At 42.4% G+C, this 24,551-nt stretch overlaps 2 protein-coding genes across 2 annotated transcripts; both read right to left on the bottom strand.

Annotated features, from left to right (window-relative positions):
• Window positions 1-829: 829 nt before the first annotated feature.
• On the bottom strand, window positions 830-15,263 carry LOC126565447 (EF-hand domain-containing protein D2 homolog). The gene is made up of 3 exons (XM_050222629.1): window positions 15,092-15,263; window positions 2,103-2,267; window positions 830-1,079 (listed from the first exon to the last, which is right to left on the bottom strand). Exons 1-3 carry the CDS (start codon window positions 15,259-15,261, stop codon window positions 830-832), a joined length of 585 nt encoding a protein of 194 aa, XP_050078586.1. The 5' UTR covers window positions 15,262-15,263.
• Window positions 15,264-18,342: 3,079 nt separating this feature from the next.
• On the bottom strand, window positions 18,343-18,626 carry LOC126565696 (turripeptide Ici9.2-like). The gene has a single exon (XM_050222899.1). It carries the CDS (start codon window positions 18,620-18,622, stop codon window positions 18,344-18,346), a length of 279 nt encoding a protein of 92 aa, XP_050078856.1. The 5' UTR covers window positions 18,623-18,626; the 3' UTR covers window position 18,343.
• Between the last annotated feature and the right edge of the window lie 5,925 nt (window positions 18,627-24,551).

Below are 24,551 nucleotides of genomic sequence, written 5' to 3'. Positions count from 1 at the left end.
TTCAACAGTTTTAAACATCTAAAACACATTTAGCCAGTATAGTATTTTACTTTTTTGACCATAACTAACCTTTAAACCATCCCGTGTCCTAATCATCCCGTCCCTTTTTGAAAATTGCCTACCTCGTACGTATCCCACAAATTCTCTACTTTATCAAAAATATATCTTCCATCTGAGAATGAGTCCACTGGCGATCACCATCGTCACCATTGTCAAGTCCTTTCTATATCATCATGCTTGTTTTAGTTTTAGTGGTTTGATCTACTAACACACCTGCTATCTGTACTGTTTTAGTGGATGATTTTAGGTCACTAACCGGATGAAGATTGACTAGGGAGCGTTTTTGTTTTGTTTTTCAAATCCTCGTCGTTCTATTTTCAAGTCTTTTTCTGGCCCACATCTCCGTCCTTTTTATTTTTCTGGACGGAAAGATCGCTCTTTGCATTTGCTGCTGTGGTCAATGTAAAAGGGTGTTGATTTGCGAACAGGAACCACAATATCTAGCATATCTAAGAACTATAGAAGGTGCTTAATGTGCATGGAAAACCGTGAACTCCCGGGCTAAATTCCGGAAGACACTTGTGATGCTATGACACTCGTGATGCTACTTGTGGCAACTTAAAAGAACGTACAAGCAAGCCTTTAAAAAAACCCATCCCTCTTTTTTGCTTGATGAGCTGTTGAATTAGCAGCAGGTTTGCCGTTTTAATTTAATGCAAAACCAACCATTGTCCTTTCCTCTTCCTTATAACACTCTAAATTAACTCCTCATCCTTTATACACACATACACATACATTAAAAGATTTATAAAGGCGGTGTTTTTCCCAACTACTGGAAAACGGCCGCCCGTTGTTGGAACTGTTGTCGTCGCAGGACACGTTCCTCCTCCATACGGCGCCGTTCTTCCTGCTCCTGCCGTATTTCGTCGTGGAACTTGTTGGTTCGCAGCTGCTGTTCGATTTTGGCCTCGAAGAAACTCTTCGCTCCACCAACACCGACCTCATCGACGTTGATCTCCGTTAGGCGAGCCAGCTGGCCGAGTCCGGAATCGGAAATGAGCTCACCGGCACGTGCTTTACTGTTAGGGGGAAGAGAGATAAAGCATAAGTAGGTGTTTTCAATTCTAAGTTGTAGCGGAAGGTTAAGCAATGAGCGGAATGAACGCCACTAAAGGGCTGTCTGTCACCGAAGGCAAAGCTGGCTAATCTTTCAAAATGTATTAGCTCGTCTAAAGTAACTCATCAGCTAAGGGAACTTTTCTACCACCAGAACATGTAGTGAAAGAGTCCTCGTCGATCAAGCTTCGCGAATCAAAAGATCTCGTAGTCAAAGAAGCTTCTTAGTCCATTTAGCCTTACTTATCAAAAGATCTAATCGTCTATAGGGCTTTTTCGTCAAATGGTCTTCAATCTATCAAGAAATCACGAAAACGAAAAGTCCTACCGATCCAAACTCCTATTTAAAAGAGTATCATCTACCAAGGGTCTGTCAAGAAATTTGGTCGCCTGATGGGCTCTCTTCTTTCAAAAGACCTCGTAATCGAAGAGTCCTCGTCATCCAAGATTCAACTTCCAATAGATCTTGTGATTGACATTGTCCCAGGACCCTCAAACAGAGTTAATCGAAGACGTTTTGTTCAAAGGACTTGGTAGAGATCATGTAGTCAATGATAACTCAACTTCTAAGGAGTCTCATCAGCCAAGACATAGATATTGTAGTCCAAGAGATTCCATCTTTTATAAGACCTTTTAGTTCGTGTAGCTTAATCTACTAAGGGGCATCGTATTCCAAGTCTCATGTACAAAGATGAATAACTTCATCGTCAAACAAACTTCATTAATCTAGTCAAATTTACCTAACAAAGGTTCACCTACAAAGAGGTCTCTTAATAGTGCAATTTTTTTTTTTTTTTTTGGGTATCGAATTGGTCTTCGAAGGTTCTTTATTGTCCAATAGTCTTTACTTTTTAAAGGTTTTAAAGGTTTAAAGGTTTCGCAAGCGCCCAAAAAAAGTTATACTCAGAGTCGTTCCCATGCCCCCTAAAGCCTGGATCCGCTACTGCTAAGAGTGTGTGTTGCAAGCCGTATGTCCAATTACTTACCGATAGATGAGCAAAAACTCGCGGAACGAAATCTTTCCATCCTTGTCTTCGTCAACCTCTGCAATCATACCCTTCAGGCCGAGATGTGTCTGCGGTGCGCCCAACTTTTCCATCATGATCTTCAGCTCGGCCAAATCCAAATATCCATCGTTACCGACATCGTACCTAGGAGAAGACGAACGAACAAAACACAAGGTTAGTATTGCTGTTGCTAGTTGTTTCGTTTTTAAATTCATCAATCGCAACTTGCATGTCTCCGCAGTGGACGAGATTTGAATATAAATTGTCCAACCGTCATCCAGGCCCATGTTTTATGGGACGACATTGTTCGCATGATATCACTTTACTGTCCCCATAGCCCATGACCCAACAGTTTAGAGTAACAATACACATATGTGTGTGATAGAATGTCACGGAAGGAATTTCCTTTTTTTTGTGTGGAAGAAATTCTTTACACGCTCCCGCCAGAGTTCGGGCGTGCGTTTTATCGCATGGGAGGGTTTGAAATACAACACAGTGTTTATTGTGAGGCGTGTGGCCCCTAATCGCAACGCGAAAAAAAAAATGCGGTACACACACAGAGCGTGTCACCTGTTTGTTTATTGTACCGCTGGTGTGAAAAACAAATCTGCTAACCGAAGAAAAGCGTGCATCGATCGTGCCGTGACCATTCAGCAATAATAAAGCCCGCGCACATGAGCTCTCGTGAATGAGCCGTAAATCCTGTCCCAGGGTTTTGGTATTTACCAGAGCTTTTGCCACCTTTTTTCACTGCTTACGTGTGTATCATAGGTCTGACTCATGTCTCGCGACATTTAGTGAAGTAACCTTGCCTGAAGGTATACATACGGGGGAAGGTGTCGGGTCTACAGGGCGAAGGTGATGAAACGCACATTCACACTTTTCATCTTTCTCTTTCGCTCCATTTACGTCCCCTGTCAACCTGTTATGTAGTCTAAACTTCTATAGACAACTACAGGAATTCCCTCCCCTGGGGAGATCCCTCCGTATCTCCTCTAGGTATCTCCAAAGCACCTCTAGACATCATCAGCAACAAGCGTACGTTTCAGAAATCAGAAACCTGGCCCTAAATTTTAAATGCTGACATTTGACGATCAGAATCGATCACTTTAATTGGATAGAACATAATCTAAATTGAACGCAGTCCAAACCAGCCGAGCGAAGACCTTGACTAATTTCCAAAATGGAACATTTTAATGCTTGGCTCGTTATGTTGATTTTGTGTCGCTATGATTATGCATTTTAATTTGTTCCCCTCCCCGTTAACGGACGGAACTATGGGTGAACAACTTCCGGCATTGTTCCATGCTCACAGAGCGTCCACCGAGCGCAGTTCCTTCCCAACGAGCACTTTACGGTTGGTCACCTTTTGTGACATTTGTGTTCTGTGTGACCATGCCGAACTTCCGAACTCTGCGCAATCGCTACCATGTGACTGATTTGGAAGTAGTCTTATGATGCACGTAAGCAGTACCGCGACTTGGGGAGGAGAGCTTTATCGCTGCTTATTTTTGTTGCTGAATGCACTTGCCTTATAAGAAATGGAATGCGTTTTTTTTTTTGTTATTTTATATTGTTACTTGTTTGCTTATGTGACGAATAACAGGTTTTCTTTTGCGCTTGCAAAAAGATAGGAGATGAGTGTGTTCTGATGAGGATTTTTTATTGCCAAGTCGTAACAGGTGACGAAATCGGTGGATGAATCATTCCAATTAGGAAGTAGCATCTTGAAACTGACTCTGTAGATGTATTCGAGGACGTTAGTAAGCGATAGTAAGACGTTTCGCTTTAAGCGTGAGGTGATAAGAATGGAATCATGCTGTTTACGAAACACCAAATGAATTTCAAACACCTCGCAGAGAGAATTTACTGTCTGTCTGGCATTTCATTAGATTAATTACACTGGCTCAACCACTTTTGATCAAGAGGAACGAGTGATCAAGCATCGGTAAGTCGGGGAAAAATTTTAAATTCAAAGATCTGTCAGCTGTTTGTAAATCACCTGCGACTATAGCAATGAAGTTATAGATGGTCTTGAGATGTCTTTAGATATACCTCTATAAGCAAATTATACATTTGTCTCCTGATCAAGAGATTAATTTTTATTGAACGACTTAGAAGGTCTCGGTACGGGTATGGGTGGGAATTGAACTCCGATCCGGCCATGTGAAGCAGGTGACGCAGCTACCTCTAACTCTCTATAACATAAACTTAAAGCTAGAAGACAAAATTATACCAATTTTGTTGGCAAAAGTTGATAAAGCATTAGATAATACGCAACTGACAGAAAGTCCTACAACTTCGGCTGAGGGTCAATTTTACGCGTAGTTCCCGAAAATTGGCAAAAGAATGGAATCTACATGTACTAAACAAGTACCACAAGGTGATGAAAATAACGCTTATAAGCCGATAAAAGAATTTAGATATGATTTAAGACTTCGACACTGCAAACTAAACAGACATTGGTTGAAATCCACGTTTCTAGTTACCAACCTTTAAGTAAACCTTTAGGCGACAATATGTGGATGTGATTTTTGGGTTAATGGGGTTAATAAAAAAAAGAGATTTTAGCGATGCAGTCTGTACAAAAACTTTGTATTGTTCGTTGCACTTGCATTTACAGTGGCGTGATCGTAGCTCACTGCCATCTCACTGACGTTACTTACTTCTAATATTCGAAATACTTTCTAGCATAAGAATAAATGTCCAAGCTTTGCGGATTTACTTTGTGGCAATATCGACTCTTCATAAATATTAGAACAAGTAAATTTTAATGTGCATAGATCCTCCTGTAAAGAAACCGAACTTTACTAATACTTCACTTTAAAAAAAACACGTTTCCGAACAAACGACTGAGGAAATGAATTTTGACCGGCGGTTTAAATTGTTTCATATCAATTGCACGCTTTTCCATAACAATTTTTGGTGATTATGTATCTATTTTTGCTGATTCGATTCGATTTTTCTGTCCTTCGTTTGAGGTTTATAGTTGGCTCGCCGCACCCTATCATTTGCTTTTCCCATTAAGTTTGATGAAACATTTTAATGATACACGTGTAAAGAATATAAATAGAAAAAAATATTTCAACTTTCATGCTTGCTTCGATGGTATTAGAATTATAGTGAGCGTCTTTGTACGTTAATTAGAAATTCTAACATCATTGCAAGAATGGCAGGACCGTGGACCACAGGACTTTTGATCCCTGTAGTGAGGATTGTCAATCTAACTACGTCTGTATAGCAATTATAAAAGACGAATACAACTTTATCTCGCAACTATTCTAGAATCGTCCATTATGTTTGTCTAAATGTTGGCCATTTTCTGCAAGATTTTGAATTTTCTAAAAAAAATAGGATTGAAGGCACCAACCAATCAGTACAATCGATTTTCCATGAAGATGAAGTTGGGATTCAGTTCAAATTCAGCTTCCCACGATGCTCGCTCACTCGAAGACGAAACCTCACGCTAATCTTTCCATTTCAAAAAAGTCAATTTAATCCGCCGAAAAAAAAACTGTCCTCACCACTCGATTGACCTGCCAAATTCCTTCCGATTGCTTTCAAATCGATGCTAATGGAAGTTCGTGGATCACACAGTTTTACTGCTCAATTTAACGGTCACACATAAGTTACGGGCACGCACGCATTTACCAGCCAGAGCTAAATGCCTACGACTTGTGATCCGAATTGCCGATCCGATTAAACGACCGATCGAAAAAGTCACACACGCCTATTTCATGGTCTTGTGTCGGGAAGGGGGGGGGAATGGTTAATTTCGAATTCGATTTCGAACCCACCATGCTTTCGTTGATGATGATGCGCTAAAAACCTTCCACAGGAGCAATACAACTTTCACGGCACAAACAAAAAAGTGATGGACGATGGGCAGGAAGCATAGCAAAATCTTTACGCAACAAATCTAACGATCGTACGACGATCGGTCGGGAATTTTGTATTAGAGTCACATAGCATCGATGCATCTTTGCCGTGCGCTGCCGCCATGGCATTAATGCTAAACAACTCATCACAGGCAGCAGCATAGGAAAGGGTGGGCTTGGTTCGCCCGGTTCCTTAAAATCGCAATCGGGCTAATCGGTCCGAAGGAAGCGCAACCCGTTTAAGGTTACGATGGCCGAAACGGTTCGGTTGAGTTTGGTTTCATAATTGCCGTACGGGAATGGGACAGTGCGTAGGATCGGTGGTGATCGATCGATCGACCGTTTAACTGACCGGTTGGCGCAACCGATTGAATCATTGTTCCCAGGGTAGAGAAACATAGAAAGAGAGGGTAATGGTTTGCCATGGACAATTTGAATACAGAAAGCATGCCTCGTGGCCGGAACGGAAATGAAGACGAAGAAAGTCCAAAAGAAAGCAACGGCGAACCCAAAAGGGATTACAACGCCGTTTGCAAACGTTGACCGTTGACCGAACCCGCGGTCTTAGATTGGTATGCGTTTTGTTGGAAGCTTTAAGTGCAGCAAGGGACAAAGCAAAAAAAAAAAGAAGGCCCTGAGGCAATGCGAAGTGCAGCAGCTGTGTACGTGCACTGGTAGCTGCACACGACGTACTTGCATATCTAATCATCATGGTGACCGTTTGGTTAAGTTGTGGACCTACTCCATGTCCGATAGGATGCCCCGTAAGTCACCAAGCGTACAAGTGAAGTTCACATCGCTATGACAGGAAGACAGCAAGCAAGCGAACAACCACTAAAACACTTCCCAGTGAGAAATCCAATCTCCCGGACCGGATCCCACGCCCAAAAATAAAAAGCGCCCGTTTCGGGAGAAAGGTAAGGCCCTTCATTTCCTACTCGTGTCGACACCGATCGACAGTTGGAAAGTGAAGTAATGAGAATGTGTTTGTTTTGATAGTAAATCATCTCATCACCCGGGAGGAGAACAACCCGGTGTTACACAATTTGCAAATCTCGATTTGCTGACGACTTTTCTTCTGGTTTTACTTGTGCTCCGAAGGCGGCTTAGATATGTAATCGACCGATCAACTTCAACCCGTCAGCCAGCAACAAAATGTACGATGATTGTGTCTCTGTTCCGCTGTCGGTCGGTCTGTCTATGGCTGTCTTACCACACAAAAAACACACACAAAAAAAAAAAACGCCAGTAGAAAATTAAGATTGACTGGCGGGCGATACCGAGACCGGGTGACACAACCGGTTCAGCTAACAACCATTCTCAAGCCAAACACATCAGCCAACTCGAACGCTGCAAACTCCCCCGAAGAAGGCAACGCGGAAGAAAGAAAAGTCTGTGGTGGTCCGGTTTTGGTGTTCAAATTGTGACCGTTTTTTTTTTCAAACGGCCAGTCCACACAACAAGGATAACACACGCGCTCGGAGATAGAATTTGCCAGATGGGGTGCTCCATCGGTGAGTCATTGCCACAATGAAGTAATAGGCCCACGCCAGCCCAGTTTGATTATTTTATGATGTTATCATAAAGTCACGCCTGGCCCCGCTGTCTGCTGGCTCTAATTCGCAAATGGGTAAGAACAAAGTTGGTAGGGTTTGGCACCAGTAGCAGTAGCTGATTGCGTTCTTGGTTGGTTGGAAGGACCGCGCCAGGAATTGTGATATCGTTAGGGTAATGCCATGCCATGGGCCTTGAATGAGTGGATATATCACTCAATCGGCTTGGTTTGATGGCAAGTTTCGCTTCCTTCTGTCCGGGTACTATGCTCACTGCTTCACGTAAGCACACAGTGGTCCCCCTTCTTCGGTCGGATGATTTAACCGGCCCGTTTTCCTTGTTGTTGTTCGACTCGACAATTACCCATCCAACGTACTATGTTTTGCAACTAAACTGGTCCTTTCCTCCTATTACGATTGTACGCATTCGTCACCACACACGTACGCAGCGGGTGTTGTACGCTTATCATAACGAACCCTAATGGAGGGGAGTTGTCGGGGGGGGGGGGGGGGGGGGGAAAGGTTTACAATTTGCCATGTTGATTTGAATATTGAAACTTCCTCCGACGCTTCGAACATCCCGCGTCGCGGTACGTCGAAGGTAAACAGCTAAACGAGCTACTATTAATTAGAGGTAGCGTGCAAACTGTATGATTCATCCGTGTACCGTCTTTGTAGTTGCTTCGGTACGACGATTTAAGTCTTGGTGCCATGACCAGGATTTAAACGCATACACAACGTTTTGTGTAGATTTAACTGCCAGATAAACATACGTGCGTTGACTCAACTGTTGTTTCGGGAGAATTCTACACGAAACCATTCCTAAAACCTCTAATGAACCTATCGTTTTCTCTCGATATTTATGGGGACAATCATCCCTCGAGAGATCTTTGTCGATATCGGTTCGTAGAAAAGGCCATCAAAGTTTTGTCTCCCTGATGTGCACAGAAGAATCTAGATATTATTTACGAGCCCCTCCGAAGGTGACGATGTGGTCAATGACTTCGCTTAAAACTCCATATCATTATCATTAAGCTACCTATCCCATGAAGCCGATTAAACGATCATTTCCAGCATCTTTTCATGGTCTTAAGAGATCTGATCAAAAACTAACCCGCGTGGTGTAACATTTTACATCGTATCATATTTCGATTAATCGTCGGTCACCATTCAATCCGTAAAGCGTGCGAGATGAGATTTTGTAGTGAAAGATACAGTACCACCATCACAACACATGGGATGTCTTCTGCTCCGGTAGAGATTGACTTCCTACACGTTATGCCCGTCCATTTCGGTAGCTCAAAGGGATTTCACTTTCAAAGCACATAAATGTGGGCATGAAATCCCGCTGGAGAAGGGGTGGTGTGGAAATTATGTTGTAGCGGCGGCGGTTGCTGCCCAGTGATTTAACCATCTTCTTTCGATGCTCGCTTCCTAACAAACTATAATCTTTCTTTTTCGCGGCGTCTAGTTCGTACGGCTAGAGCGTGAGTTATATGCAGCTCTATTGGTAGTAGTAGTTCAGTAGCTGACCTGCTAATGTACATAAATTACTCTTTCTTTCGCTTGCATTGCAAGATAGATTGGAGGTTTTTCCCTTTTTTATGCTTCTGTTGGTCGGTGTAGTTTTAGTACATGACCTTCTCTATGGCACGAATTTCTCTTTCCGTATGCTACCCCGTATAGCCATTGGCTGCATATAGTCTTGAGGTCTAACGGTGCAGTGGTCAGCAAATTGATGCGGTACGACCTTAAAGATTAAAGTTACAAGCTCTTAAGTTGCATTATTCTTTTTTAGAAGTGAAATCTCAGGAGGTGTTCACCAACTCAGGAGTTCAGGGTTCTTTGAATTCTAGTCTTCCACCTTCAAAATTATCAACTTTGGAACATTAGTATAATATAAATTCATGAATAAGTTTGAGATCTTTCTTAGGGTACCTACTGTTGGGCTCTAATATGGATTATTACGCCATGAAATCCCCATAAAACTGCCTCCTGAGGATCGAATTATGTTTTAAGAGTGACTTGAGAAAGTCAAGTTTTTAGCTGTTCTTCTGCAAACTAGTCTGCAAGACTAAGGTTCTATGATGTCTGGTTACGTTATGAGAACAACACCGAACAGGTTTGTGCAAAAACATTCTTTTTGACTCCAAAAAACATAATTTTTCCATTGGAATTATTAAACATTTATTTGGAAACTTGTTTCATTATTAGATTTATAGATTTTTATAATATGTATGAGGATTGCATATATCATGAGAGGAACAGCGAATATTCTATTGTGTTACATCATCGTTGTTCTTGGCTTAACGACCTTCAACGACATACCAGCCATCTAATGGCGGCAGTCCTCATTACGGGGAAACGGTCCGGATGGGATTTAAACACCGGTCCTGCCGCGTAAAGACCACCTTCTCACCGTTGGGCCGTCCCTGCCCTAAAAAAACTAATTTTGTCATAAAAATAACCACCAAATAACCGAAAAACTACCAAATTCAGGCAATTAAAGCTTGACATCTTCCATGTAAGCTAATTACATCACGAAAACAAAACCAAACATTCATTTTCTTATAAGAAACCAACCTGCTCGATAGAATTAATTTGAGCTGGCCATAAGCTCTGTCTAGCTCTAACCAAGCACGTTACGTCATGAGACCAACACCAAACAATCAACATCATTTTATTCGGCCACACATAAGTTTCCGAACTTCATTTAATATAGTAGCAGCATTACATTACACCGAAGATTGTCGACCTCTGACGGTATGTGCATTAGCTTCTTCTGCACTCACCTCTATACTAGTAGAAATCGATAGTAAAACCCCTTAAAACTAAGCCACACTCGTCCACGCTTCGTCTCCACGCCTTCCCCGACCTACATTTATACTCCCCCCTCGGGAGAGAAAATTCGGCATGGAATCAAGCGATCATTAAATTCACCTTGCTTTATTGCTCACTTTTCTCCTACACCTTCTGCTTATTTTTGTGTTTGTGAGGGTGGTTGTGTGTGTGTGTGTGTGTGTGTGTGTGTGTGTGAAACGAAGAAAAGTGATCGTGTTATGTACAACCATCACCTGGGCAGGCATTCTCAAACAGGAAGGCAACACGGGGCCCTAAACCAAACAAGGCAACCGAATGCGTAGCAGATCGGTTAGCATCGGTGGCACACTGGCTGGTGGCAACTGACGACGACCCCCGGGTGCTTTACCGGGTGATGTAATGCAATGCAGAAATCGATCTGCCCTGCAATGAGCGACTGCAGACAAACAAAACAAAAAACCACAGCCAGAATCTGGCAAGGTCCCGGACGGCGCGACGCCGCTTTAAATTTAATTAAGTGTGTCCCTTATCCAATCCTCGTCGCTGGATGGGGCTTCCTCGAGGTGCTTTGCAGCACCGATTTTCGAGTCACGTTTTCACACCTCGAGGTCATGCTGGTGGGCCTCTTTCAGCGAGGGACTAGTGAGAATTACACATTGTTCAGAGGTCACAATATTTGATCCCAGTCCCTGCTGCTGCTGTTGCTGGGTGGACTCAAATGCTGGAAATAAAAGCAAGTACAAATGGCGGTTTTTGCGGTTGGCGCGTTTGCACAACACAAGCGTTTACGGTTGCACATATGCATTCTGGTGCTCGATCAATGCACAATCAATGCTCCTCCATCGGTTAGTTAATCGATTGCGTCTTCAACAAAAAGATAGGGGAGGAAGCCTGGTCGAAGAATCACCGCACAAATAAAACCATGCCTTAGAGTGCTACCCAAGCGCTGCTGATACGGTAGGAAGCGGGGCTAGTAGTGCTGTATCGGAATGGAATCGAATAAACGTTTCAAGTACGTGCTCTAGATACCGTTGCACACAAAACCAAGACCGAACTTTAATGGAAAATGACCGTATTTATATGTTTTTCGCTTTTTTTTCTTCTTGAGATTGAATGCATCACAGTCATAACACACACCAAAAGGGGAAGAATTGATGCAATTCAAGCGCGCGAAACGCGTACGCGTCTTCAAGAGAGGGCAACGCAATGCACCGTTGCGTTACAGAGACAGGGGAGACCCTTGAGTCACTTGGAGTTCTCCACAAAAAAAAAAAAAAAATGGTGTAACATAAGCACCCAGAACGTGTGCTCCATGTGGTTCTTTGATATTTGAGAACAGCCTCCTCAGCCAGACATGGAGTCAAATGTCGACGCACGCGACAGCAAGCACCGGCCGGACATTTACCTTGTTAGCTAAACATTTGAACAATTTTTTCCGTCGGTTTTCCGGATCGGTCTGCACACAAGTGACACAATGTGACGCATTGTGCGTACGTTGTTAGCATGTGCAACAATGGGAAAAGACGAGCGATCCTTCCTAGAGCAGTTATCTGTTGGCGCGTTGTCGCGTTATCGTACAACAAACCATATCTACTATCTGCTTCAGTCAACAAGAGCACACATTAGGCGTTTTACACACCTTCGTGGCATAGAAGATGTATATTTAGAAGACAGTTTGCAGCTGGATGATAAAACAGGTCGGAACGTTCCAGAGATGATGAGATCGTGAGGTAAAAATACGCTCCACCACAAGCCGAGCAAACTAAACTAGTGGGCCTTACCCCCTACCTGTCGAGACTTATGCTGCCGATGATGCTGCGGACTAATTGTCGCACGATCGGAGTAGTTTTTTGAAAGCGAATATTACGTTGGGAGCTAACGTTGATGATCGTATCCAGCACAAACGATCGTCAGTGGAGCGTTGATAGCGGGCAGAACAGTGTGTTCAGGTGGTTCTAGATTTGGCTGAAAGTCACCCATTCTGTTAGCCGCGGGGGTGTGGAAATGGACATCCAATTCCCCTCTTTGCTTAAATGGAATGAATTGTCACCGAGTCGCATTCGCGTCACCGGTGAGGGTCAGATTTCACCGGAACCATCGATCAACGTGGTCAAGCCTGGGTATCGCACAGTGCTGGTGGTGACGGTTAGTAGCAGCTTTGGAGGGGTGTTTGCTGTTTTTGGTTTAGATCGTGCGTTTGCAAGTTGATCGTGCGTTGAGGTGCGAAAAGAGCTCACTCACGACTTTGAAGTTCGATGAGAAAAAACTACCATTCCCTGTCATTGTTAACCAGGGAGGGGGAGAGAAACTATTTCAGACATGTTTGTTGTTTTGCTTTCTATGCTTCCGTATGATACATCGTGAGTGATAAGATGGCGATTTAATTGGTGAGATAGTTGAGGAATTTATGTGAAGAAGATGTATGTTGCTGGTTATGTAGTAGATAGTGGCGTACAGACATGTATCTTAATTTCGTCACCTTCAAAGTGTCACTTCATATTATTGCAGATTGCTACTGATATCCTTAAAGTAGTACTATGCTACTGTCGAGCATAAACCTATGATTGGTCAAAAACATTGTTGGTAAATCGATCGATAACGATTTTCTGTACAGGAGCAATATTTGGGAGACCTATTTTTAGCTTCTTTCTCTCAAGTCCTTCACGTAATGAGAATTTCACCTAACGACCTTCGATCATACGTTTACTACTCGTAAGTTGTCACTTAAGTTCATGTAACTGTATCATTCTTTCATAAAGTTATAGAAGATCCGGTGAATGATGATGAGGCTTTGAGGCGAATTATCGATTTCGGAGATCCTGGTGCAGTTCATTCGTACTCAGGACTGATGATCCAGATATAGGTAATTGGAGTTAAAAATGCCTTAAATGTCCGCTTGAGATTGTAGTGACAAAGAAAAACGAGAAATTGTGTTTTAACTTCGAATTTGTGCGTAAATGATCCACTTTTTTGTCTTTTTGAAAACATTTTCAAAAGTGCTTTTTATAGTACTTGAAATAGTTTAGAAACGTTTTCAACTTTCGGCATGGTCCTGCAAATGGGCTGAAAATTCGTAAGCAAACTCTTTGGCTAGTTAGCCTTTTTTTTACGCCCTTTTGAATGCATGGCAGAAATTCTGGACGCTATTAAACGTCAATAAGTAAAAGCTTGTCCTGCGAAAGCACAATACAAAATGGTACTACCTGTACCTCAATAATGGAAAATATTCGCAAGAATTTTTAAATTAACATTTTACGTTTTTAGATCAAGGCATTGACAGGATTAGAAAATTATTGAAAATTCAAAATTTGTGAAAACTTCAATATTTAAAACAGTTTTAAGGCATTTTCATCTCTCTCAATCTTCGAAAAAAAAAATGTTCTGATAAATACCTTAACAGGCTGATTGATTTACTGGCAAACCCGAGTATTTTAGTAATAGTAAAATCAGATATAAGGCCTGGTCGTTCTATATGAATAACAAAAAAGAGTATTAAAATTCGCTGACGCCATTATTCCAACATTAAATGCCTTTACTAAGAGATGTAATCTCTCATCAATTATATCTTAATTCACCTTCCTCATCACACACCAACAAAAAATCTAGGTGAGATTACGAAGCTTGCTTCCGCACACGAATGCAGTTCATCGCCTAAATCTTGCATCTTTATTGGCGTCACATAAAAAAACCCCCTTTAAAAGGCATGGCGTGGAGTCTCTCGGTCCTATACCAGCCATGCGCCGATTCGGTGGGATCAGTTTGCAAATGTAGGTTAATTTTCACATGACATTGTCAGTTGTTCAGACATTGTGATTTTTCCTCCCGCATCTCTATTTCCCTTGCAGCCAACTCGTGTCTGTGCCACTCCACCCCCGTATTGTGTCACATTGGCGCGTTGGCGCACACATGTGTCGTTAACCTTTCAACCGATCTGCATAACGCAAAAGAGAGATTCGGTACATGCAGATCTGTCTGGCATTGCTTATTGACGGTGCGATCAACGTTTCCCCCTGGTTGGCTAGCATAATCAAAGGCTCTGTTGTTTTCCCTTCGATTGCAGCTCCAATGACACCACGTGGTGCAGCTGGGAGCTTTGAACTGTGACACTGCTCTGGCATCTCTCTGGCAAGGTAATGCTATAATCGGCTCGATTGTTTGTACGCAACGGGAGCAACACGAGATGAAAACAAAAACAATCATCTCACTTCCATGGGCACCCATATGCGGCCATCATCATTATCATCAGTAGCAATGTCCGTTGTAGGATCTCTGCTTGTCCGGTGTGCTTTTTTGATGTTGCTTTAGCTCCTACGTTCGCCGTTCGGTTGCAGTTTTACGAGAGAGTGAGCACCAGAAAATGCAATCCCCGGGAAGGCAGGGTTGCCCTTTGTTGTGCTCTCTCCCTTTGTTTTGTGCATCCCGAAATGCGTCGGAATGCATCCTTTCGTGCACGGTTGCAGAATTCGCCCGAGAAGTGGAAGGTTCTCGGTGGATTCAAAAACCAGTTCTACCTAGACGGCGTGCATTCGTTCTAAGCTCAGCCCATCCACAAGATGAGGGTGGCCGATTGTACACACAGAGATGACCTTTTGCACATGTGTGGGCCATGAACCTTTTACATGCTGTCTTTCCTTTTTTTATAAAATGTATATCTCGCTCTCTCTCTCTCTCTCTCTGTCCCTATCGCTCTAAAGCCTCGCGGTCACGAAATACTCACTTGCTGAAGGTGGCTTGGTAGTCCTTGATTTCCTTCCGCGAGAACTCGTGAAACTCGGTATAGATGTTGACCACTTTGAACGTGGGCTTTACCGCCTGTCCATTGTCCAGTGCTTCGTTGATCTGCTGGCGACGGTTCAGGATGGACGATAGTTCCGCATCGGCTGACATGGTTTTGGTACGAGAGCTTTGCCTTAATTCACACACAAGGACAATTCAAGAGCACCCGCCAAATGACGACGTTTACAACGATACCACACACCACAAAACGCGCACTTTACAGATCAATAATAATACTAATAGAAGCCAAGCTGCTCAAGGACTCTTGCTATAATCCGTAGCCTTAAAGACAGATGCAAGGAACTCCGCCTTTTTGCGCAATTACGTTACAGCAGGTGTTTTTCGGTAAGCACAACTTTTTATATCCTATTTTTCTTTCTGTGTCGGAAAGCTTTACTACGCGCGTTCACCAAACACTTCAGGAATCGACCGACCTGCGACAACACGGTTTTTGTGTGGAAGTTAACAAGACCTAGGCAAGCGAGCGAACGCGACCGTTTACGTTGCCAGACGGGAGAGAAATAAGTGTTCACGGCGTAGGTTCATCGTGTTGTAGCTGGACGAGTTCTCTCGATCAGTGCTGGATATGTTACAGTGGATGGAATTATGTTAAAACTGATGACACAATCGGTGTTTGAAGAATTGCAAGTACAATGTACCACGTTTGGATGTTTTGTTGTAAATTTCCCAAACAATTTAAAGAAAACATTTTAAGAGAAAATTTAGAAAAGTTGTAAAACTTTGAGATTTTTCATATTTTTCGTTTTATTTTTCTTCTTCTTTTATTCGATTTTTTTTAGCTGGTCCTTCTATTTCTTCCTTTCTTTTTCTTTTGTTTTACATATTTTTATTGTTGTTGTTATTGTTGCTCTTCTTCTGATTATTGTTTCTTCTCTATGCTTTAAACTATGCTTTTTCTATGCTCTATAACCTCGGTAGATCCCCTTTCTTCTTCTGATATCCTTGACACTTAGCACTTAGTATTAATATGTGTACTTCTTAGAGGCTTTTCCTTCTGTTCTTACTTATTCCTCTTCAACTCTTTCTTCTTCTTCGTATGTTTTTCCTGTTCTTCTGCTTATCACCAACACCTGTGATGTTCTAGTCGTGTCGTTTTTGCCTTCCAAGACTTTTGTTTTACCTTTAGCCAGCTAGTAAATCCAGGATGGGATAGAAACATAGTTTGGTCTGGATTCGATACCCTTTCTATCATGTCAGAAGTAAGCAATAAACAGATCGCCATACAATTTAAACTACTTGTGTTTATAGTTACGTCCAGTTGCATAATTTTCTTGCTCAAGTTGCTCTTTGGTTTATCTCATTCGTATTTTTCATACTTTTTTGTAACGATAATATTGTTGAACAGTTATGTATTTTAAAAAAGCTTGTATGGTCCACTCCTTTGGACGTTTTTACTTATTTTAAGAGTAAATCAAAATGAAAATTCATTTTGTAAAAAGCAAAGCTAGTTTCTCGCTATATTAAGTACGGTAATTTGCTGTATAAGTTGCAAATCGTTTCTTTTATAAAAAGTTTTAAAAGAGCTAAAGAAAAAACACAAAACGTCATACTTTTTAAGGGATGAAACCGTTTACCGCTAGGAGGGTTGCACATGTTTATGCTGATCATGAACACCTCACATTTCCCCAACGGGTGCGAGCAGCACAACATCATCCCCTGCAATATGTGTCTCTTTCGCACCATAGCATCAGCATAGATGCAGCATGAACCAACATCGGAGCAACCGCGGAGAGAGAGAGAGAGAGCAAAATGTGCGTTTTAAATTCGACTTAAAAATTGAGCGAGAGCCACATTTCAACCCTCGCTCGAACGTTAACCGTTTCAGTTTAAAAATTAGAGCTTGTTGTTTTTGTTGTTTTTGTCTTCATTTTTTTCTTTTATAATTTAGTCGCAGCTGATGTTATTAGCTCTTGCATATGATTAATACTGTTGAAATTCTTCAATCGTTTCCAGATGGTTTTAGAATTTCTGCCTAGAAAACTAGTTTCATGTTATCTGTGTTCACGGTCTTACTTAATGTATTTCTATGTACTATCGTAATTTGCACCCCAGAATGAACCACAATCTTGATGGAGCATCCTCAAGAGTTGGGGTAAAGCTTGGTCGTGAAAAATCGATACATAAATAAAGACACGTGGGCTGGTTGGACCTTTCTCTCAGGCGTCGTCAACATCATCCCACTGTCTCGAGAGGATGAAGTTGGATGAAATTTCGCTTCCCATACTGCTCATGTAAGGTCATGCTTGTTGGCTGCGTAGAATCCCGCACCTTATGATAGAGCATACTGCGCTATTGTTGGACCATTAAATTTTTCCTCCTTTTTGGTTTAGGATGATGAGGTCATGTGTCGAAGGTTGATGGAATATGGACCGAAATGGTCTGGTCTGGAATAGAATGTGTGCGTGTGCTTTACGTGCAAATACGCATGGAACACTATCAATGGGCAAGTGTTTATTATTACTAGCACGGGGTGGTAGTCTCGTTCCGGGTGAAATCTATTTTTAAAATGAAGCACTTGCTTAGCGTTTTGGATTGTACGGTTAGATGGATGCGTAATAACAACACATTTTGAATGAGTTTTTATATTCCCAGAACAGTAATGCAAACAAAAAAAATCTATTCTTATTACTGTTTAGATGATGGTCATGTCTCATTTATTAAACCTAATCAGTTGTTGCTCGATAAAGGTTAATCCTTTATTATGAAAAACACTCATCTCGAGGGCATTTAGTCACACAACAATCGCACTTGGTGTGAAGCAATAATCAAATGAATCACAATCAATAAAATTTTAACAACAGTCAATCACTTCTATAAGTGTTTTTAGACGAATCTGGTGATAAGACACGAGCAGAAATATATTTTTATGAATAATTTTATTTCCCAATTAATTGCGAATTCTTCTATTCAACACAAGCGGTGTTGACAATACGGCACTGGACCGTAATAATCAATTGTAAATAAATAAATAAATAAATAAGTAATTGCGAATTCTACATTAATTATATTACACGCGAAAAAAACATTTTCATTCTTTGTTTAACGTAGATTTAAAGCATTTTTATTCAACATCACATAAGAGTTGCACTCACTTTTAGTTGTACAATTTTAATAAGATCTTGTAGAAGAATTTGTGGTCGTTTTTCTGTGTTTGCAGCTTGCACAGGCAATCTTATTCGAAGGGAATCTCTTCGGGAATTCTCACCGGGTCCTTCGTCTCACAATCTCCTTTGTGCAGAATCCGCAAGCCAACCGATTTACCATACGAACTTTCAGCCTTGCACCGGAACAGACAGGTGTTTGCGTACGTTTCCATGTCGCTTCCACAAACGGGCAGATAGATCTTCGGACAGGCGCACATTCCTTTGTAACTTCTTATTGCGGTAGCGCTCGGGACGAGTAGAGCCACCAACACCACCAATAGTAGAACAGCAACGCTTAGCACACGCATCTCGATACTTTTCTCGGTTTAAATTTTTATATTAAGAATCAATCAACACGGTTGTCACTCGGGCTGGCAATCAACCTATCTGCTCAATCTATCGTTCGTTATTATTCGATGGGATGTCTTCAAGTACTGAATACTAGACACTCGAAGGGGTATTTATTTAAGCCGTTATCGCCACCATCAGCGAGTCATGTTATCGCGAAAAAAAATGCCGATAAGTGAACCGACAGGGATTGTTGGTAGTATTTGATTCGGTGAACGACGCACACTAACGTCGTTGTGGTGATCCCCATAGGCAGCAAGTAATATGTACACATTGGTTTATTGTTATAGCGTGCATGTAACATGGATTGCACTTCTGATTGATGCAATTGGTAGTAAGATAAACTAAAGTTTATCGTTCGACATGGGTTGGTGATAACGAACTTTTGAGGAGATGTCCTTTGACGATAGAAGTTTTTTTCTTTCTTCTATACGGAAGCACTGACTATAATGCCAAGGCGAATAAATTGCAGATGCACAAAGAAATCCGTAGGAAGTCTACCGCCAACGTTGCGGTTAGGGAATTAATCTACAGAACCATTTATTTATAATTAATACTGTTTATTAAAGGATGTATGGCTAGACTCTTGTCTAGTAAGAAGCACTTGGTGTCCTTCTTCTTCTTGACTTTACGACCTACTAAGTCACGCTGGCCATCGAAAGGCTTACTAGGCTTGCTGATACTACGTGGTTGGATAGTCAGTCCTCAATTCCGGAGAACGGTTGGGATGAGATTCTGATCTCGGTCTTGCCGTGTGAGGACCGGTGCCGTTGTTCCCTCGACACCGAGCCTTCCATCGAACCTAGTGTCTATTCACCTTGTATTACAATTGATGCCCTGTCAATCACAAGATCACGTCTTCCAAAGGTTTTTGTTATCTTTCAATGAGACTCTACGGGCAAGGAAACTTAGAATCCAGATCCATGTACTCCAGGCTTTTGGATCTGAACCTTTTTTGACAAAATTGCTTTAATAACCACTATTAAGGTTCTTTTCAATACAAATTTGCCTTAGTAGTGCCTTAGTTGGCGGATTTATATCGATTTTGTCAATAGGGTACTTTATCACAAGCTCGCTCCCAAAGGTGAAGCTAACCAACAACCACGTTCGCGGTCGTCGATCGTCATTACAGCACCAAAACAATGCGAATCCTAAAGACCATTACGTGAGCCCTTAGGCCTCGGTAATACAATTTTTGAAACGTTTGCAGTTGCTGTTTCTTCACCACTAGACAGTACATCAAGTTAAAAAAAACGCATAAAATTTAAAAAAAAAAAAAAACCTTCAAACATGTGCAGTGAAACCGTTAAAGATTTATGTACGGAAGATGTGCTTCGTTCAAAGGTGATCATAAAATCAGATTAAATTAATTATTTACTGTCAAATGTTTCACATTTTTATTGTTCAACCATAGTAAATAATACTAAAATTTAAGTTCCGAGTTGGTTAAAACACAAATAATATTAGCATCACGATTGGTACAAAATGAGCAGCTACGCAAAGAATCCAACTAAGCAACATAAACATTGCTGTTGTGGCCCAAACAAAAATATAGCAAAGCAGGTTGGTCAGTATGAGGTCATGAAAGCATTCTGGAAATAAATGAAATTTTCTGTTTCATTTCCTCGTGATTGTAAACTTTTTATGGCTACAATTGAATTTCAAATTTTTACAACAATCAGGTGTATTTTCCCGCAATTATTATATGTTTTTGCTGAATTTTGATTTTAAAACCTACCGATTTTATCAACAATATAAATGAAAAGGACGCCTGCTCCAGTGCCCACATTTGACAGCTCGGGAAAATGCACGGCCAAACGTCAAACGGGCTCAAATTTGCTATTTGGAAGCGTCAAACGCGTCCGGAAAGAAAATGTGTAGGAAAAATAGGTGAAAATTGGTGAAAATTCGGCGTAAAATCTGTTCATCGTGTGCGTACGTGTATGTATGAGTGTGTGGGTATGCATTCGTGTGTGTGTGTGCGTGTTTTAGTCAGTGCTAAATAAATAGCGAAGATGTCGGTCCAGTACAGCGTTTGCTACCAGTTGTAGACAGTGCCGAGCGTTGATTGATGTGAATTGATGTAAGTAAACGGTGAAAATATGGTCCGGAAAAAACGACGCCAACACAGCGCCGGGTTGTGTGCGTCCGGGTGGTGGTGATTGAGAGAAAATCCGTGCTGTAAGATCCGCTTGCGTATCGAGAAAATTGATGCGAGTGTCCCGGGTGTGTCCCTGTGAGTGGTTTTTTTGTGTTACTCCTCCTGGCCAACGGTGCATTTCTGGCCGTTCGGGGAACGTGATGCATAATGTGATGCAATTGCCAGGATGTGAAAAGTGTGCCATCGTAGCCTGTCTTGAACCTGGTTAAAATTCGCAAGTGTGTCGGAAGTGTGCGTGCATGTGGTCCATATGTGAGCGTGAGGGCGTTTCTCGCGAAAGGGCTGATAGGGCGAGCGGACGATTTGCTGGAAAAAGGTTCAATTATTCATACTCAGTGGCAAGTGTGCACACAAAAAGACATCCTTTTTACGGAAAACCCCCAGCGATCAACAAAGTCTCTCTGGACGGTAAAAGTTGTGCCAATCGTAAAAGGGCGGTGGTGATAGGAACGAAATTTAATGCACTGATGGAAACTTATAATTAACCATCTGCCCTGCTACCAGCTGGAGATGCACTTTTTCCGACTGCACTCCCCCTCACTTTATCGCTCCCCTCGTTCCACTCCCGTCGGCCTATTGGGAAAAGTCTTTCCGCGAATTGTAATAACAAAAGCATCCATCTGTCAAAAGCAGCGGCATTCCCGGAATTATTTGCATTTATTTTCCCCCCCTCTTTGCGGAGAGAGAAAAAACACGCAAGAGCGCACAAGTGCGTCCGATGAGAGAAGGAAATGGTAACGCGAAAAAGTGCTCCGCAAGAGGAGGCTGTGTGTAGAGCGATTTTCCAGCGTACCACACCGGAGCTCCACCGGATCAGACGATAAGGGATGCGCATGTGTTTGACTGTGTTTATGCGGCTGTGCAACGGCGACAATATTGGCGTGGCAATAAGGGGCTCCACAGTAGATTTTCCCAATTTCGGAAATAGATGTGTGCGGTGTGGCCAAGCGAGAGATATCTCTGTCCCGGAGTGTAGCCTTAGCATCAAAGCAGTGGCCGTTTGTGTGAGTCATTCGTGGAATATCCGGAACCTCTGACGCTATTATCAGAGCCTTTGCTCGGGAAACAGGGATTAGTAGGAGGTTTTCTTCGGTAAGGACAGAAATTGCATTTGCCTGTGTGCTTCAAATCTGATGTTGCTGTGATGTTGCCTAGTAGTGGAGATTACCACAGTTTCCCGAATGTCCTTCGGTGTGTAGTAGCTGTCAGCGTGTTTAGTGAAAGTGCGTGCGTATGTGTGTCTGGAAGGTTGAGAGAATTGTTTTCTTCCTCTTCTTCCTGACCGTGTCTAGCAGATCGTGTGCAATGTACCGGGTTTGGTGCATGTGACAAAATATACACCGGCAGCACTGACGAGGAGACATCTGGAAGGATGCATTTTGATGAAGACCATAGCTTGACATATGGCAGAACATCAGCGCCAACTCGTACCAATTTTCGCACCATTTTTAAAACGTGGCATTCCCGCGAGCACGTCGGTTGCAGTTTAGATCGAGATGGCCGAGTGAAGATAGTTGGGCGTTACATAAATTGGTAGAAATCGGCACGACTACTGCAAGCCAAGGCTGCCGCTGATGGTACTGCAACGTGAACGAAACTCTCACCTAGGAGAGCCCAGTCGTATTGTGGTAGTAAAAGCAGGAAGCAAATGATGCTGCGTGTCATATCGGTGTGTGGGTGTAGGTAGAGCCAAGGACCAACCCTAGACACGAGGCGAAAGTGTGCGCAGCCACACGCAGAGTTGCAGCTAGGGTGTTGGTTGGTAGGGATACTCGTCAGGATTCCAGCTGATTTCGTTTCTCCATTTTCTTCGATGCATCCGCGACGTGGTTGATGCGCAATATGTACGAACAGCACCGCCCCTGGTAACGGAGACGATAATCATGGGCTGCTTGTGCTCTATTTCAAGGCTCTGCTGAATATCGTGTAGCGTCATGAAGTTTTGTACCATCGAACAGCCATTTGAAGATGCTCGAATATCCAATCAATCATACTAAGTTCTGGGGCGGCGAACGATAGACACTAAGTAGCAGAACATGCTGCCGGAATGCGAAACCGAAGGAACGTGATTGAGTGCGTTTGTGGAATGCCATACCGGCTTCTTGTAGTGGTTGCTATGCCTTTTTGCCTCCCGTTATCTCTCTCTCTTTTTGTTTCTATCTTTGTAGATGTGTCCAAAAACTTCAGGGCCCCCCTCAAGAACTGCCTAGCGCGTAAATGCATTAGCCAAGTGTGGATTATTAATCAGTGTCGTTACCATATGCTATCGCTATTACACGATGTCGAGCCGTAGGGCCGTATCGCAGAAAATCGCTCGCGTGGTAGGAACAACAGTGGAACCGAAGAAGCCCTTGCAAACACTCACACAGTGGGTCTGATTTGGATACATAAATAATGGTATTAAATGTGCCTCGCCGGTTCGTGCCTCCTATTCCCCTGTGGCTGTGCATGTTGTGCAGCAGTAGAGTACACAAAACTGCGTGTAATATAGCGCAAAAATGGAAAGTAGAATTGATGAAAAATTAACTTAATACCTTCGGATGGATAGGCACACACTGTCTCCACGTCTCGATATATTCCTATAACGTTTCTTCCTTAATCCTATCCCGAAATACATCACCCGATGATCGGTATCTCTCTCTCTCTCTCTCTCTCTGGTTGGTTGTCGCCGGGTGAGCTTGATATTGCAATTTTAGCGCACCGAAACCGTAGCACAGCAGATAGTGTAGTGCGATGCGCCACGACGACTCGCTCATGTGTTCTAAATATGGGAGAGAGAATAGATAAGCGAGAGAAGGGTAGTGAGATCGAATCCCGAAATGTGTTTGCGAATTTTGAATCTCATGCATCCCCGTCCTTCAATAATAATATCCTTGAATACATGTTCCAGAGATTCCTAGGTCTATTTAAAGGGATTGTCTGTTATAATTCAAGGTAGATAAACCGGTGTGCTGCTCTCCACTGTCTTATCCATGGCATGTGTTCGCCCTTTAAATATGAATGGCGGTTCGCATACGCAGGAAGTGGAACATTTTTTTCCGTTCTTTAATATTCAACCCTTTCTTTTACGATTGAAACGGATTCCATTTTCCTCCGTAGTAATAGTATATTTATTACAAGCGATGAGATAATGGGAGCCGGGTGATTCCCCCTCTACAGCACCACCTCGGGGCCATTTGTTGAACTTACCGTGTAAAAGATTGCTTGTTTTTTGCGGTCATTTGTGATTAGATAAGGAAAAGAACACCGAAAATGGGCCATCACGTTGATACAAGCATTATAATTGTTTACGTTTATGTTTGGCTAGATAGATTTCGAACGTTTGAAGTCCAACACATTCTGCCGGAAAACCTCTTGGCGCCTTATGCTTCTTTTTCGTTGTTGTTCTTGACCCTTCCGCTCTGTTGATTACGATGCGTCCAGCGCGCAAACTTGTGAGCACTTTTTATGAGGAATTTAATAGAATACGTGGCTTATTTACCTTCCGGCTTCGGTAACTAGGTTATTTAGAAGACAAATGCGAAATTCCCGGAGAATTCGTTCCTGTTGTCCTGCGTGACGCACATTCGAGCGGTGACGTGTGATGTGAAATTCATTGATTCATTCGGAAGGTTAACACCACGTCGTCGATTGAAGCCATCGAAGCGACGATATCGGCGATTATGCTGTGTGACACACGCCGCCTACCGAACCCGACGTCATAGATCATCACCCCGAGGAACTGGCAA

Source organism: Anopheles maculipalpis, chromosome 3RL (genome assembly GCF_943734695.1).
Source record: "Anopheles maculipalpis chromosome 3RL, idAnoMacuDA_375_x, whole genome shotgun sequence".
Taxonomy (NCBI): domain Eukaryota; kingdom Metazoa; phylum Arthropoda; class Insecta; order Diptera; family Culicidae; genus Anopheles; species Anopheles maculipalpis.
Note: the sequence above shows the minus strand (reverse complement) of the source record. Positions and strands in the feature narration are given on the sequence as shown.

Coding starts and splice junctions, on each gene's coding strand:
- LOC126565447 (XM_050222629.1), bottom strand. CDS start 15,261: ATGTCAGCCGATGCGGAACTATCGTCCATCCTGAACCGTCGCCAGCAG. Junction 2,268..15,091: donor TACCAAGCCACCTTCAGCAA/GTGAGTATTTCG, acceptor GTCTTCTCCTAG/GTACGATGTCGGTAACGATG. Junction 1,080..2,102: donor GAGTTTTTGCTCATCTATCG/GTAAGTAATTGG, acceptor TCCCCCTAACAG/TAAAGCACGTGCCGGTGAGC.
- LOC126565696 (XM_050222899.1), bottom strand. CDS start 18,622: ATGCGTGTGCTAAGCGTTGCTGTTCTACTATTGGTGGTGTTGGTGGCT.